At 48.9% G+C, this 17,112-nt stretch overlaps 1 protein-coding gene and 1 long non-coding RNA gene across 3 annotated transcripts in view; one reads left to right on the top strand and one right to left on the bottom strand.

Annotated features, from left to right (window-relative positions):
* Positions 1 to 17,112, top strand: part of TOX2 (TOX high mobility group box family member 2) — a 158,874-nt gene that overhangs the window by 130,047 nt on the left and 11,715 nt on the right. Inside the window, exons 4-6 of the mRNA XM_030288549.4 lie at positions 294 to 533; positions 5,444 to 5,671; positions 16,233 to 16,313. Coding sequence (XP_030144409.1) covers positions 294 to 533; positions 5,444 to 5,671; positions 16,233 to 16,313 — 549 coding nt within the window. The remainder of the gene's footprint in view (positions 1 to 293; positions 534 to 5,443; positions 5,672 to 16,232; positions 16,314 to 17,112) is intronic.
* Positions 605 to 10,039, bottom strand: LOC121470939 (uncharacterized). Of its 2 annotated transcripts, XR_012051543.1 has the most exons (3): positions 9,855 to 10,039; positions 9,626 to 9,717; positions 605 to 1,547 (listed from the first exon to the last, which is right to left on the bottom strand). It is a non-coding gene; the product is annotated as an uncharacterized lncRNA (long non-coding RNA). The 2 variants fall into 2 exon arrangements; XR_005982264.2 differs by lacking the exons at positions 605 to 1,547; positions 9,855 to 10,039 and adding an exon at positions 5,673 to 6,390 and having other exon boundaries at positions 9,626 to 9,744.

Raw genomic sequence — 17,112 nt, 5'->3', positions numbered from 1 at the left:
CCTGATAGATGTCAGCCACCAGTGGCCCCTGAGGCAGTCAGGGGCACCTTCTGGGCACACAGCCCCCCCCACAAAGCTGATTTAGCACCTCTCTGTTGGGCTCATGGGCACAGCAATGAGTGCACAGTGCTCAGCTCTCACCTCATTCGGAAGTGAGCTCAAGGAAGACTTTCCCAACCGTGTAGAACAATTTGAACAACAAATCAGCCTTAAAGCAATTTGGCAGTGTGGCAAATAAAGAAATAAAAGAAGGAATGAGTTTTGTAGTGACAAGCGATCTCCTCCTCCCTCAGATCCAGGAGATGGTGCACTCGGACGCCGCGTCCTACGAGTCCAACCGCCAAGTGCCGCTGCTCAACCGGCCCGGCATGCTGGGCGGCCCCATGGGTGCCCTCAGCCAGTCCCAGCTCATCTCCCAGATGGGCATCCGGAGCGGGGTCACCCACGGCTCCCCCTCGCCCCCGGGAAGCAAGTCTGCCACCCCATCTCCCTCCAGCTCCACTCAGGAAGAGGAGACCGAGTCGCATTACAAGGTACGCGCGGTTGCGCCGGGTTTGGTGCTTTTCAGGGAGGGGTAAATGGTGCTAAATAAAACCACAAAAACTTCTGGTCTTATTCTGACATTTATAGTGGGAGGCTTTCCCAAGGATGATGGCACTGCTGCCAGCCGAGGAGTGAGGTCCAGCATGGCAGGCTGGCACTCACACAGCAGGGCTGGAGGTCACAGTTGTTCTTCTGCCTCCACATTTGACCAGTTCCATCAGGCCACAGGATCTCCTGGGATGATGATTACAATGAGCAAAGCAGCTTCAGGGCTAAGATTCTGCAAAAGCTTGGAGTTAAATTAGATTTCTGGTGGTGGGGAGAGTAGATGGAACAGGGAAGGAAAATAACTCATGGTGGGATTTAACTGAGCTCACTGGACATGGCTTGCTAAGAAAAACAAACAGGAATTCAAAGAATCTTTTGCCTTTTACTTCACCAAGGTGGTGTTTTAAGTAGTTAGCAGTGAACCACATGGTCTCTACAGCCAACACTGCTGCTGAGTGTGGCACCAACAAACCCAAGGAATTCCTGGGGTTTGGGCACATCTTGGTTGTTGTCCATCTCTCTCCAAATGCACCAGCAAAGCCAAACAATACGTGCTACGTTCCAGGAATCTGTGGCTGTTATTTGCTGAGGGTAAACTGCAGCAATCACAGTGCCTCTGTGCCTGCAGGTGAATTGCTGGGCTCCCTGGGGACTTTGATTAAAGCTTTCCATGGAAAACCTTCTCCTGGAAGGCACTGGTATTGTAACCTTGTCCCACCCAAATAGACTGTTGTGACAGGGTTTGAATATATAACCAGAGCAGCAAACAGTGCACATGCTGGAAAACTAGGAAAATTATATGACTGAGCAAAAACCTTTCCCTCTTCATGGAAATCCAGGAAAATGGATTCCTGTCAATCCTGTAGTTTTTCATCCATTGGCAGATTTCACTTCAGATTGGGACATTTCAAAGCAGAGTGCTCATGTGGGTGGAAACACAGTTTCAGTGGATAAAACTGCAAAAAGAAGGGATGTACGAGGTTAAAAACAAATGGCATATTTCAAACTTTGTGATTCCATGTTCAGGGGACACCGTGGGAGGGGTTGTGCTGCTGGATCCCACAGTCTGCCATCTCCCCAAGCCTGCCTCACAAAGCTCCAGGCTTTGTGCACCTGGGAGCTGAAATCTTTCATGTCAGGAGAAAATGAGTTTCAGTTTAGTTATGCACCAGGCTCTGTCTCTGCCCCCACCAGCATCACCCAGCTGTCCTGTCAGCCACCCACGAGTCCCTGAGCAGGGCACAGCTTTGGGGTTGGATCTTGTGTTTTTTGAGCCAGTGGTACCCATGGGGTAGGAGATGTGGAGATGTCCAGATGATGACAGCTTGCAGAGATTAGAATTTTTCCTAATCTTTCAGGCACTCCCTCTCATTGATCTGCCCTGTAAACCCCCCAAACAGGTGAGAGTGATGTTTGAGGGAGGAGGAGATGCTGAGTGGGAGGACAGCAGCAGAGCCACGCTGTGGCCTGCAGGTTTCTGTTTGCTTTGTTTGTCTGCACAGCTGCTGCCTTCACCCATCAGTCACTTTTTCATGTGACCATTAAAGCCTTTTCTGCAACAAGTCATCAAAACAACATCTAACAAGCAGAAATTAATCTTGTGAGCTAGAAGGTCATAGGTTAAAGAAATGAGTCTGATGCCAGCAGGTCCTTCAGGTTGTCTGAGCCAGGGAGCTTTTGAATTTCAGAGGTCTCTGAGCCTCACTGGTTTATTTACCTGCTCCACAGCTTGGGGGGTGGGTGCACATGAATGGGAGGGACAGGTGGGTACAGCCCAGATTCCAGCTGGATTAGTGGCCACTCTCCATAGGTATTAAAATCACAGTGTCCATGAGATTTCAGCTCTTCCTGGGCTCGACATGTAAGAAGGCGCCAAGTTTCTTGGATCACATCATTGCCCCAGTCCACATCTGCCACCAAACAGACCTTCTGCTGGCTCTCCTGGGCAGGTCCAATGCCAGTGGCCACCACGGGCAGGTGGCCATGCTCTTCATCCCCCTGCCCAGCCTCCCTGGTCCCTCTGACCATGGGGGTGACTCCTGGGGGTGCAGATGCTTCACTGGCTCACTGGGGGTTGACTTTAGCCATGAATGTGGTTTGGGTTGGTCAAAACTTCTGAGGTCCAAGCCCAGGCTATTGTCTCATCCCACGTGTCACACCTGGAAGACCCCATGAATACCAAATCCTGCTCTGCTCCCTGCTGCTGTTTTCCTTAAATCCCATGTGCTCTTGGGTGCTGCCTGAGCTGTGAATGCAGCTGGGGTTGTGCTGCTGCTGTTCCAGCTCCCTGGCTCGGTCAGTGGCTGTGTGGGAGCAGGTTCCCCACAGTGATTGATTAAAAATATGGATATTGATCTAGTACTGATATCTAACTGTGACAGATAAAAACTCTCTAACAGTTTAAAGTTAGAAAGTGTGTGTTTATTCGACGCCGGGCAGTGTGTGGGATCGCTCCCAAATACACACCGCACCTTCCAGGTGATTACAGAGTCTTTTTATCAATATAAGTATTGAATACACAAAATACAAATACATATTCATAATTTTGGTACATCTCATGCCCCGCTTTGTATGCTAATCACTCCAAAAGCTATTAAGCATGTGTAGTTTGTCCCTTTAAATGGGTTGGTGTCCCTTTCATGGGGAGGGGTCCCAAAATGAGGAAGTAAATGAAGTCTTCCTCGTTCTGACCTTTCTACCTTTTCAATGCAAGTATGACAAATGAACTCTTGGTAGAACTCCCATTCCCTGTCTTCAACTGGTTCAGAACAGAGGAGGCCCACAATTGTCTTATGTTCCTAAAAGCTCTTTGTCAGTTTATATATTCTTCATTATAAACCCAGCTAACTAAACATTGTGCTGACAAGCAATCAATTATTAGTTAACTACTAACTCCTAACTTCATCAAGGCCTACTCATTTATTATTATTATTTTAATTAACTCTAGTAAAGCTTATTTCTAACTAAAATCTTAGCTCCCCTAAAATCTCCTAATTCCTTAAAGTTTACGTCTCAACAGCACTCCACTAAATCAAAAGGGATCACAGTTAGTTAAAATACCATCTCACTTCCTAATGGGCTGAAGTCCTGTCATGCATTTTTTTCCTCGTAATAAGCTGGCCTTTCACCCCCAGGCCTCCTATTCAAGCCCAATTGGGCAATTTTAAATTAAATGCAATTTTTGTGGTCTCTCTGCTCATTCACTAATGGTCACTGTCTGTTTGACAAATGTCACTGCGTTGATACTGAAATTAATGATCAGTCAAGAGCTACAGAGTGGAGAGCAGGAAGGCTGCTGCACTTTTCCTCCCCGTGCCTGGCCTCTGCCAGCTGAAGGGAAGCCTCTTAAATCCTGGCACTGCCAAGCACACGCTCAAACTGACCAATCCATCAGGAGAAGAGGCTGTTTGTCCCCAGCTCAGCTGGAGGCATTGTTTTCACAAGATCTTGATGTTTAGAGGTGTGTCTTTCCAAGTAGTTCAACAACCTGTGCAGCTGATGGTAGTGGCTTGAGCTCAGGCCCTGCAGGTGAGAGGCTGGTGTCCTGTTTGCCCTCAAGGATGCAGAGATCCAGCCAGTGCTTCATTCTCTGCCATCTGGTGCATTTAGGTTTTCCTTCACTACAAAAAAAGGGTAATGGTGCTTCCCTGTCGTGTGAGCTTTCACTGGCCACAGTTAGTGCCAGTTGAGAGCTTTGATGGGTATCCAAGTGTTTTCTGGGGGTCTTTTCCTTTGCACATCCTTCTGTGGAAGCTTCTGCAGTCCTCTGTATTCAGAGAATCATAGAATATCACGAGTTGGACCCACAGGATGCCCCAGCCCAGCCCCATCCCTGCACAGACCCCCCAACAGCCCCACCCTGGGCACCCCTGGCAGCGCTGTCCCAGCGCTCCTGGAGCTCTGGCAGCCTCGGGGCCGTGCCCATCCCCTGGGGAGCCTGGGCAGTGCCAGCACCTCTGGGAAAGAGCCTTTTCCTAACACAGGGAGACTGATACAGGATCTTCTTTCCATGCTGCCTTCAGTGGAAGCATCCCCGTTTCCAGCCTTGCTGTTTGACTTCCAGCCCAGTGGCAGCATCCCGTGCTGAGCAGCACAAAGGCCACAAAGGCCAGCTCCTGGTCCCTGTGCCCTGCTCCCCTGAGCTCCAACACCCACTGGGCACTGAGCATGGACACAGCCATTCCTGGTCACCAGCTGCACCCACATCAGTCAGAGGAGTGAACAGCACGGGCAAAGCATTTAATTGGTGTGATTACAATAGTTCAGTTCCTGGATATTCTTCTGGACAGGGGTACATATATGTTAGAAGGATGGAGCAAATTTTGGATGGTTCTGGTGTGATGTTTTGTTGGCTTGGTCAGTGCTCAGAGCCCTCCTGGATTGGGGAGGTGAGGGAAGTCAGGAGCAGATGCAAAGGGAGCTGAGTGGGGTGGAAATCAGAAACCATGTGTAAGCCAAGTCTGGAAAATGTACGGGCTGCTAAAGCAACCTGACTGGGAAGCAAGGCATGTGGAGAGGTTCCAGAAGAGATGAAGGAGTGAGTGTGCTGGGGAGGAGGGTGGGGAAGGAGAGTGACTGAGGACTGGAAAGCCCCAGATTTGGAGCAGGGACAAAGGGATGAGCCCAAACCATGAGCTGGTCTGAGAGGAGGCACCAAAGCAGGCTCAGAACAATTTGTGCAATGTCCCAAGAGGCTCCTGGGGGACAAAGAGATCCCCAGGGCTGCTGCCCCTCTCCACACTGGGATGTCTCCACTTCCCATTCCCTCTCTCATCTCCTTGGCTCAGCAGCTGTAGCAGGGGCTGGTATCAGACCTTAGCTGACGGCTAAGCTTCATCTCTTGGTTTTGCAGGCTACTGGAGAGAAAAGACCCTCAACAGACCTGGGCAAAAAGCCCAAAAGCCAAAAGAAGAAGAAAAAGAAGGACCCCAATGAGCCCCAGAAGCCCGTGTCAGCCTATGCCCTGTTCTTCAGAGACACACAAGCAGCCATCAAAGGGCAAAACCCCAACGCCACCTTCGGGGACGTGTCGAAAATCGTGGCATCGATGTGGGACAGCTTGGGAGAAGAACAAAAGCAAGTGAGTTACTGAGTTATTTATTTTTGTCTTTCAGCTGTTGAAATGTGTATTTCCACAATGCAGGCATGCTCAGGGCATGGCCAGGGGCTTCCACAGGCTGAAGTGCAGGACCAGAAGCTGTTTTTAGGAGCAGTGCTGAAGTGCCCACTGTGCAAAATTGCTGTTGTTGTGTGGGGAAGAGCAAATTTTTATGACAACTAATTATTCTTGATAAGCTCATACTCTGCACAGCCATCAGTGGCCTTTCCCTGACGTGGGGTTTTACAGCTTGAGATGAGAGACGGGTTTGGATTTGCTTATTTACTTACAAGGAGTGACAGCCAACTGGCTGAACACTATTAACTCCCTGTGCTGCTGCCTTCAAACCCAACATTCAGGCTTTAAAAGCTTCAGAAGGAGATGTCTGAAGTGGCCTCACAGAGGAAACCTTGCTGCCCCAAAGCTGTCAGCCACTTTCCATCTGCTTCACGTGGAGAATTCCAGGTCCTGCTTTCCCTCTTTGGTTGCTGCTGAGTCAGTTCCAAAAGCTGTAATTGCTCGTTGCCCATGGGGAGAGCCCCAGGGAGCACTTCCCGAGCAAGGATGGCTGTTTATCAGGCAGAGAGAGACCTGACATGCTGTGTGATGTGTCCTGGACCCAAACAGGCTGGGAGCATTTCTCCTGGAGCCTGCCACAGCTCCAGCTGGGTGTCCATGGCCAGCACTGGAAGCAGCTTCATCTGGAGAGAGAGCAGCAGGGAGGGAAAAAGCCATTTAACTGAAGTTATGCTGAGAAGGAGCCTTGATTCCCACCTCACACTGAGTCAGGAGTAAGAGCAGAGGATCTTCAGGGATGAAAGTGCTTTTGCTGCTCCCTTTTCTCCTCTTTGGGTGGATCACTGTAGGATCATGCAGGCAGCAATTCCACATCTGAATAGGGGAGGCAGGTCAGGAGGGCTGCCAAAGCTCAGCCCTACATTGGTGGTGGCTCTGTGTGGTGGAAAAGTCTCTCCTCCAACCCATGCTTCCAAAGAAAGGCTCAGCAGTCTCTGTTGTTCGGTCTCAGGGCAGTTTATTGCAAGTTATCTAAAAGATTTTCTTCTGGGGCTGCTGTGGTTTGCTCACAGCTCAGGCAGAGGCACACACACACCCTGACATCCTCTCTGACTCCCGACTGCTTCTTCTCTCCCTGCCCAGGGCTGTGCTGTCTTTTATATGGTACATTACGTGTTACATGGGTACAGTTTGTCCCCAATGCCTATTACCTATATTAAATGGTGCTTTTCTACTCTAAACCAATCTGTGAGTGCCAACATCACCAAGAACATGGAGGTAAGGAAGAAGAAAGAGGGAGGACAGGACAGGCCCAAATCCCTCCATCTTAAAACCTCTGACCCCCATGTACAAAACCAAAACCCCCCTGTACAGCACTCAAAAATTCTTCCCTTTACTTTGTGACTACTTCTACTATATTATCTAAACTTTTGTGACTTCTTGTTCTTCCTGCAAGGTTGGTAAATCATTCCATGGCTCAAACCCAAAATCACAGCTGTTTCCAGCTGCCTGCCAGGGTCTCAAATGCTTCTGACCTGGGCCTGGAACCTCCAAAAATGTCTGAGGGACATTTTGAGCTCCGACAGAGGGTGACCCCAGCTCTGGGAAGCTGCAGGATATCGGCTTGGTTTTTGCTGTTGCTTCAGGGTGTGAGAGGTTCAGGGATGTGGAAAAGCTTTGTGTCACCCCTTTCTCCTGCTTGCATCCCCCCAGCATCTCAGCCTGCCCCTCCTTTGCTGCACTTGGCTGCAAATCCCAGCACAGTTCAGGCACTGGCTCAGAGTGGAAGCGCTGCTGCGACCCTGACTCAGCGCAGTGCAAACGCTCAGCTCTTAATTAACAGCGGGGATTAAACCAGCCCGTTTATCTTCCCTGCTAACTCTCCCTCCTCCTGCTCTTTCATGAGCTCGCAGCAGCCTCCCGTCTCTTTACACACGCTTTCTAAGTGGCTCCATTTCTCCCTCTGTAATTGATTTAATTAAGTCATTTGTTCCCTGTCTGAATGCTTAAATATTAACTTCCTGGCTTTGTCTCCAGCTGGATACTTCTCTCCCACAACAGTTACCTCCCTGCCCAGGACTCTGGCTGGAGGGACACGATTTCTCTTGGGCTCTGGGAGCCTGTGGCTGGTTTGTGTGATGTGGCACGTTCACCCTGGAAGTGCCTGGCTGGAGGAGAGTTTATTTAGCCCCTGTTTGCTTTCCTCTGCCAACATCCCCGGTGAAGCTTTTTTTAGATTCATGAGGCAATGCAATGGAAAGGGAAAAAGGAAAAGAAAACTCTAAAATGCCTTTAATATGTGAAAACAAGTGCCTGGGCTGTTTCCTGCCCAGGGCTGCAGGATGTGGTGCACACATTCCCTGTGAAGGCAAGCAGGCATGCCAAGGGCTCTCCTGGCACATCTGGAGGGGGGATGGATGGTGTCTGAGCAGCACAGCCAGGCATCACTGCCCAAAATCCTGCTGCAGCCTGGGGGTGCAGCCTGGCACACAGCTGCACCAGCCCATCAGCAGGCAGGATCGTGCTCTAGGGAGGGGTGGAAAAGCTGGAGAAGGGAAGTGTTTCATCAGGGACGCTGCTTTTAGCTTTGTAGACAACAGTGACTTCATGTCCTCACTGCAGAAAGCAGTGCAGAGGACAACCTGGGAAAAGCCAACACAGAGGGTGCACAGCAGGCAAGCAAAAGCCAAATCTGGGTATTTTGGTTAAATTATGACTAAAGTTTTAGTTAGAGAACAGTTCCTCTCTTCCTGGCTTGAGAAAGGGAGGATGTGAGGCTGTAGGATCTGCTCTGGAGCTGATCCCACACTTGGATCCCTGGAGGTGCAGAGCCCAGCCCCACTGTGTTCCTAAGCAGTTCTTTACATCCCTCAGTTTCACAAACCTCATCCCAAGCCCTCCAGTGGGCCCTGGGAGTGGTTTTTTTCCCACCTTGTGGGAAAGCAGCAGGGAGGGGGTTCCAGGGGAGCTGGTCCATAAACCCAGGGCATTTTGTGATCCCTCCACGTGTGAGCAGCCCCTGACACGTTCCTGCTGTGCCTGCCCCGTGTCCATCCATCCCCCAGCTCCATCCTGCACACAGGGGGTGCACAGAGGTGGGGTGGCCCCCGTGCCAGGGCCAAAGGGCTGAGGGAAGCCCAGTGCTGGTGGCTTGTAGCCATGCCAGACAGGGAAGGGTGGTCCTGTGCCCCCTCCAGTGCCCCAGCCCCTCTCCACAGACACCTCCTGGAGCATTTCTGCTGGCAGCAGTGACATGCCAGCCCTTTGCTAGGTAGTCCTGGCCAGCACACAGAGGGTTAATCCTCTGCCATTTGTGCTGCTAATGATTATATGCACTGTAATATCAAAGCTGGAGCTATTTATTTGCCATTGAGCAGGTGCTGCTGCTCCCACAAAGCAAATTTGCTTTCTCCTCCTGATGAAACAAGGAAAATAAAGGTTGCTCACGTCCCATTTCAGATATGTTTTTTTCCCTGTGCACCAGCTGAAAGACAAACACAGAGAGGGAACCAGAATGCACATTATGCAAGAAACCATATAATCTAGCAGCATCTTTGATTTGGCTGCTGCTGTCACAGACATGCATTTCACAGAGAGGCTTTTTTCTCCCCCCTTTCTTTTGTTCTTACTGGTTTATCATTTGTGGCTTTGTCATTTTGTTCCTTCTTCTTCTTCTCTTCTCAGCCTCTTCACAATGAATCTTCATTTTCCCTCTGACACACTTGTATCTAAATTTCCTTATTTCCTGCCTTTTTTTATTTATATCTGTTGCCTGGTGATTTGATCATGCTGTGGAATACAGGATTAGCAATCTCCGTGTCCTTGGGTACTGCTCAAGGACACCTGTTCGGCAAAGCACCATTTTCTTCCCCATTTTAACCCCTTCCAGTGTGGCTGCAGAATAGGAATAAATAACAATACCTTAAATATCCCCAGCGCCGCGTTAGCAGGACGTTGTAATCTTCATTCTTCAACAGCTGGCATGGCCCTTCCTAAGGAGCTTACACGGGAATCTGAAGAATGTGAAAAAAGAAAAATAATACATCCTCTTTGAACTTTGCAAATAGTTTAGCAGCTGTTCCTGTAGAGATAGCTTTGACTTTGCTGCAGAGTGAAATGCTAATTCAGCCATTAGCATCCAATGGGGCACCTGTCAGAGGAATCTGCCCGCAGCTCCAGGTCCCAGCTCCAGAATCCCGTGCCTCGGTGGGAGTTTTTGCCATTAGCAGATCTCAAGCAGCGTTCCCCAGCAAGGTTTAAAAGGACTGCCTGATTTGACAGAAATTAGAGGAAATTGAGCACTAGATTGGAGCAAGCCCTGCTAATTCCCCAGGAGGATTTTCCCCTGGCACGGACAGCCCGGTCCCAGTCTGTGCCACACACAGCTCCTCCTCTGTTTCCACAGGGCCACCATGGGCCAGACCTGCTCCAGAGCAGGTGGCAGCAGCCCTGGTGACTGCCCTCCCTCAGTGGGATGATGAACTTGGAGATGTGGGTCTCAGATTCAAAGAGAGAAACGGAGAGTTTCTAGCCAGGCAGAGGCCTGGGAAAGAGCTGGAGAAGAATATAAATAATTCTTTATCTCTCTTGTTGCTCACATTGTTTATAGTTAAGTTCTATCACTGTACATCAAGCACTTTGCACTAATGGGGTGGGTTGTTTTCACTTCAGAACCAACGGAGTTGTTCCTCACGAAGCTCTGTATAAAAGAGCGGTGTATTTTGAATAAACAGGAGTTTTACTCTCACAGCCTTCTGGTCAGAGTCTCTTCATTCCTGTCCTGCCTCGACAGCGACATGGAGACTCTCCAGAGAAGTCACTGATGGGATTCACTCTCCCCTGCCAATTTCTGCTCTTCCCTCTCCGAGCACCTCCCTGTTCCCTGCAGTGTTTTGGTGAAGAGGAGGTTGGATTGGAGCCAAGCAATGGTGGAGACCACGGAGATCAATGCCAAGGTGGCAGCTGCAGGAGTCTCTGGAATCAGCTTCTTTTTGTCAGCAAACCCAGCCACAAAGTCAAAGCCCTGGGCAGGTGTTTCCATAGGCCCCAGGAACTGAGAGCAGAGGAATCAAGCAATGTGCTGGGGCTAACCCAGAGCTTCCCATCTGAAATGAGCAGAGATTGGGCAAACACAGCATTTTCAGTTGAGTTTTTGAGTCTGGGACACAAAGATACCAGAGATGAGTTCTTGCTCGTGCTTCACCAGGAACAGCTCAGTCATGCTGAGAGACTCCATGGCTAAACATAAATGGGATTTTCTGACACAAATGTACAGCCTGGAGAACAACACAGCTCCAGGGATCAAGTCACACTCCAGGGGCAAATTACCCAGCAGAAGAATTGCCTGCTTAGCAGAAAGTAATAGATCACCCATTTAATCAGATCCATCTGCTGCTGACAGGACCTGCAGGGTCTGTGGTGGGACAGAGGCATCGTGGGCCAGCTGTGAAGTTGTTTTATGGAAGAGCCACCAGAGGAGAGAGATCCCCCTGGAACAGCCATGCTACAAACTGCCCAATTCCAGCTTTGTTCCGAGCTGCCAGCGCCAGAGCACAGCAGGATGCACTTTCTTCCTGCAGCCCAAAGCCCTGGCAGTGAGGCCCTGGAAGGGTCCAGGCAGCTGCCCTGGCCTGGAAGGAGGTTTCAGCATCTTCTGGGCATCGAGGAAAGCCATGCACCAGAGAGGGATCAAAGCACCAATCCCAAAAAAGGCTTCAAGAGAGGTCTGGTGGAGAGCAGGATAATGATGGGGAGGATGTGAAAGGTCAGATCTGCTTTTAACAGCTCCACGAGTGTTACTTTTCTTCTTGGAGAGCAAGATCAGAGGTTTGGAAGGTGAACAGTGCATGGTTTTCGTTGGAGGTTAGGGTTTGGATTTGTCACCCTCCTGTCCCCTTTGGAATCTTCAATGGATTGTCCTGGGAATAAGCTTGTGCCCTCACATGGAGCAAGGAATGACTTCTACCCCATGAAGTCGAGGCAATGGAGAGCAGGAATCTCTCAGGGTGCTTTAACCAGTGGCAATTCCTGCTTCATTGCAGGCTCCTCCATTCATTCTCCAAAGGAATTGCTTCACAGCACTGTGTCTCCACCAGGATAAAGCAGGAGCTCTCCTGAAACCATGCTAAGAGTTCCCACAGCCAGGGTCTTCCCTGGAGGTATCTTCAGGGCTGTTGACTTAAAATCCAGACCACAAGCTTTTTTCTGGAAGTGCAGCTTGGGTTAGTTGGTTTTAATGGTGAGAGGGCCAGAATAAGTCTTGTATCCCCTAGAAGGGGATGCAGAGGGGGATGCAAGGAGGAAAGGAGGATCTGGGAAGGAATAAGAACAACCTGTCCATGTTTCCTATTTGCCTTTCCAGTGGCTGTGGTACGGATGTGTGGAGAGAAAGGGAAATGTGGCAGGGAGGATGTGCTTTGAAACAACTTGTAAATAAGCCATAAGTTATAGTGATCTGAAGACATATCCTGGAGGAAAGTGTATAATAGTTACAAGAAAAACCCCGCAGACTTACAAGCAGAATAAAAAGCAAATTTACACATTTGGGGGAAGAAAAAAACCAGTCATGGAATCATGGAAAGAAGGGCAAGGAGAGACTTAAGAGGTCAACCAGACCATACTGATGCCTGAAGTCAGGATCATCTCTACTTAAACCATTCCTGATGGATGTGTTCCTAATCTGTTCTTAAACCCTCAGTGGTGGAGATTACACATCTCCCCAGGCAATGTCTTCCCAAGCTTAATTATCCTTTCTGCTCCCAAGGCTTCCCAGTGCTTACCCAACATTTCCCTTGGTGCAATCTAAGCCTATTTTGCCTCCTTTCCTACATGCAGAGGATCACCCCGTGCCTCCTTTGCTGCATCATGGTGGCTCCTCTTGGCCTTCCCCCCGAGCTTTCCTCCTGGAGACCTTTCCTGCAGTTCTCATCTCTCCTCTCCTGATGTTCTACCACCCCAAATTCCACCTGGGATTGCAGCAGAGATGCTCCCACGTGGGGTCAGTGTGCTCCTCGATTTTTTGGGGGAGAGTTGGAGTTGTTCCCCTGGTTGCCCAGGCCTGGGAAGCAGGGCTGCTGCTGGAGCAGGAGGTTTGGGATGCAGAGGTTACGGATAGCAGCTCCGCTGTCACTCAGCGCCTGCGCGACACGGAGCCGCTCGTGGGCGTCAGCGGGGTTTGCAATAATTGTCTTCCCTAATTAACTTGTTATCAAACAAGAACATTTCATTATGGTACAATTACTGGCTGCTTTGCTGAGACACAGAGGTGTCAGGATTACGATCCCGACATATGCTTCTTACAGCTCTGATTTTTTTGTTTTCATAATCACTAACCATTTTTATTTCTTCCCCCCCCCCTCCAATCCACCCACACACTTAATGACTAATGAATCCTCCTGCTAATGAATAAGGAAAATAAATCAGTGGGCATGGCAGGTTACGGAGAAAAACATGCAAAATGTTTTGAGGATCCTTAAATCTGATAAATTACTTCAAAATTAAAATCCCTGGGAGAAAATGGGATTTAATTAGAAAGTAACGTGGTTTTGTCAATGTTTAAATTAAAATTTTAAAGGTTATAAATGCTGCACTAGAGCTGCCTTTACACAGAGGATTTGTGAGGAGCTTTGCTCAGATCCCACGTCAGCGTGGTGATTCCCTGGGGACAGGCAGCTCAGTGTCCTTGATGGAGCCCTGTGTGGGTGCAGGGCAGGACTGCAAAACTCCCAACAGGAGACCCTTGTGGATGGTTCTTTACAATGAGGGTGGTGGCACAGGTCACCCAGAGCAGCTGTGGCTGCTCCTGGATCCCAGGCAGTGCCCAAGGCCAGGCTGGATGGGGCTGGGAGCAGCCTGGGATGGTGGAAGGTGTCCCTGGCCATGGCAGGGGTGGATCAAAATGGTGCCTTCAACCCAAACATTTCTGGGATTCTATGGTTGAAACCCAGATAATCCACCAGGATAATCCACCAGAAATCTTCTAGAACTTCCAGCTCAGCAGAGAAACATCAGAGAGCACAACCCCTGAGCTCCCCCCATCACCCTTCCTGGCAGCCCTGCTGGTGGCCAGGCTTGAGCCAGGGCTGGCCCAGGGAGCACAGAGGCTCCTGCCTGGAGCAATCCCCCCTCGCTTATAAATAATTATTTACTCCCTCTCTTCAGCAGAATGAGCCACTGGCTGCCCCCGCCCAGTACTGCTCCAAACCCCACCCAGCAGCACATCCCAATAGGAGAGCTCTAAAAGAGACAAGAACAGATGAAGAGTGGCATAAAAAAAAACAGTTTAGCAGGAAAAACAAGTGATGGAGATGAAGATAGGCACAGACTTTATTGGTTATGTATTTATTTGCATTTACTTTTAGGAAGTCTCAATTTCCTGTCCTCTCACTGTCCAGAAATTGCAGGTTTTTCTCCAGGCGAGTCTTGCTAATAATTAAATTTATCTCTGCATAGCTCAGAATACTTTGTTTTTCCACCATCCTGGGGAAAAAAAAAAAAAAAAAAAAAAAAAAAAAAAAAAAAAAGTTAAAATCACAATTGGATTTTGCTGTTATAGCGGAAAAATAATTAAATATATTCTCTATAGAACAGCATCCAGCTGTGGCCTCTCTTAAACACTGAGATACAGGAATTCCTATTTCATTGTTGTGAGGGCATCAGGTACCACATTTAAGAGCATCCACCAGCTCTGCTGCTGGACACAATAAATTCCGTGGTACTGTCATGAGCACAGACCTGTTCCAGTGGAAGGTGTCCCTGCCCACAGCAGGAGGATGGAACTGGAAGAGCTTTAAGGTCCCTTCCAACCCAAACCACTCTTTGATTCTATAATAAAAGATCTGGAGATTGTAGAGAAAGGTAATAGCTTTTATTAAGGAAACTGATACTGTTTGAAGAAATAGTTACTTTTCACAGGCAAACTCTTCTTCAGGCTGACATTTTGAAAAGTAATTTTGTTCTGAATGGAGCAAATGTAATATTTCCTGAATGCCATAAAGCCAAAGACAAACGTAGAGAAATGCTCCATTTCAGAAAATTGCTGTCTGAGACCTCCAGTGTGTCGAGTCAAAACGTTTCATTACAGGACTCGCTGTGATTTAGCAATGAAAATAAGGCTTTCAATCCATTTTTAATAGAATTTATCTGTACTGATTTTAAACTCACATTCAGTTCAACTGCTGGAAGGTAACTCTTCCTTCAGAGGTCAGTGTTGGGAGGGAATCTGCCATAGCCATGGAAATCTGCAGGGGAAATAAGCTAAATCATAGAACTGGGGGATTGTTTTGATTGGAAAATACCTTTAGGATCATCCTGTCCAACTGTCAGCCCAGCACTGCCATGGCCACCACGTCCCCAGGTGCCACATCCGTAAGTCTTTTATACACCTCCAGGAATGGTGACTCCACCACCTCCCTGGGCAACCTGTTCCAGGGCTGGGCAACCCTTTCCATGAAGAAATTTTTCTCACTATCCAACCCAAATCATCCTGGACAGAGAATGTGCCCACCAGGCTTCAGAGTTTCAATTCCTGAAAGCTGTTTTAAAGCTGAATTAAATACACACAAATCTGTTTAATTGAAATCAACTTTCAAGGTATCACTTGAGGAAGGCTTTGGGTTTCCAGTGGAGAAGAGGGTCCTTTATTCTGAAATTTTTATTCCATTTTAAAATACTCCTTTTTTATTCAGTTTAATCTGTGTAATCCCATGGGGACTCACTGCTGGGGGCAGACTGGATCACACCATTGGAGGTCTTCACCTCCATGTGGAGGACCAGGATCCAGGCAGGAAGGGGAGCAGCACTGACATGATCAAGAGGCATCTCTCATTATGGGGAAAGATGGAAAAATAAACCATAATTCACTCTTCCAAATCTTTTATTTTTTTTCTTAGGGAAGCAAACTCTCCTGGTACTTGCTGCTTCCCTGCAAGCTCCAGCTCACCAAGTCATAGAATGAGGCAAAAATCTCAGCTGTTATAAGATCAGGAAGCAGTTCCCACCTGTCCAGACTGCAGGGAAGAGCTGGGGTTTTGAGGATTAATATTGGAAAAACCAAGAAAACAAATGGACAATTTAGGGATTCTGACTGTCTCGTTTTTAAGCTGGTCATAATCACAGAATCATAGAATGGATTGAATTGGAAGGAACTTTAAAGATAGTCCTGTCATTTGAGGATTTGGGCTTTTGTCTTGCTCTTCCAAGAGCCTGGATCACTCTTTACTTTGCTTCCTGTTGGGAAGGGATTTCACTCTGTTCATCTTATCAAATCAGATTGTGTCTCTTACAAATACCTGTCTAAACACACAGACCACTCTGACCAGAGATCCCAGCATGGGATCAGATCAAAAATCCCAGCATGATCCAATCCAATCATTTTCTTGGATTGGCATAAATTCCTCTGCAGCAGAATTGAGTTTTTCATGCACACAGCCCCACTGAAGGGGGTTCCCACTGAGCAGGTGGGGTGCAGCCAAGCCCAGCAGCCTCCTGTTCTCTTTACTAATGATTTTCCATCCCTTGGTCCTTCCAGGCATACAAGAGGAAAACAGAAGCTGCCAAGAAGGAGTACCTGAAAGCCCTGGCTGCGTACCGGGCCAGCCTCGTCTCCAAGGTACAGCCACACTCACGGACAGGTTACAACTCTCAGGAGCCTCCAGGGAGGAGCACATTTATCAGAAATGCTGTGTAATTGGGATATCAGAACTGATACCAGCATTAGCACCTTCCCAAGGGGCTGAAAGAGGGGCTCTGCAGCACAGTTAGGGCCTTGAGAGCCTTGAGAGCCCTGCAACATGACCCCACGTTGGATGGGTTCAGCAGCAGGGAGGTTTCATCAGTGTCCCTGTGTGGGGTGAAGGGGTCCCTGCTGCCTGTGCCCACTTTCCCTTGCCCACTTTTGGGGTGTGAGTGCAGCAAAGGGGTCAGGAGGACAAGGTGGCACCAGGGACTGGCCCAGGGGAAGGTGACACCCAGTACTGGGCTCACTGTACCAGCATGCTGCTGCACCCTGCTCCATGCACTTGGGCTGTCCCGCCTGCTCAGGACCCCAGGGGTTGCTTCTCCTGTACATGATCAGCCTAGACCAGATTTTTAGGAAGTTTTGGGGAGTTTTTATGGAGTTTTATGGAGTTTATCAACCCCATAACTGTGAGTTGATGAGATGTGAGCACATAGGTGCTTACCACACTGCAGCCAGGCCAAACCCGGGGCCATTCCAGTGTCTGATAGTGAAATTCCAGGGCATTTCAGGCTCAGAGAGGAGCTCCCAGTGCTGCAAGACCACACTGGGGAGCAATGATGGGCCCAGTCTCCTAGATGTGTATGCCCATCCCAAGGGACTTCATAGCTTGTCCTCCTCCACACCTCTAGAGAGGGAACTCAGCATTCACTGCCTGGGAGTTTGGGGTGGC

Source organism: Taeniopygia guttata, chromosome 20 (assembly GCF_048771995.1).
Source record: "Taeniopygia guttata chromosome 20, bTaeGut7.mat, whole genome shotgun sequence".
Lineage (NCBI taxonomy): Eukaryota > Metazoa > Chordata > Aves > Passeriformes > Estrildidae > Taeniopygia > Taeniopygia guttata.
This window is presented reverse-complemented; position numbering and strand designations above follow the sequence as displayed.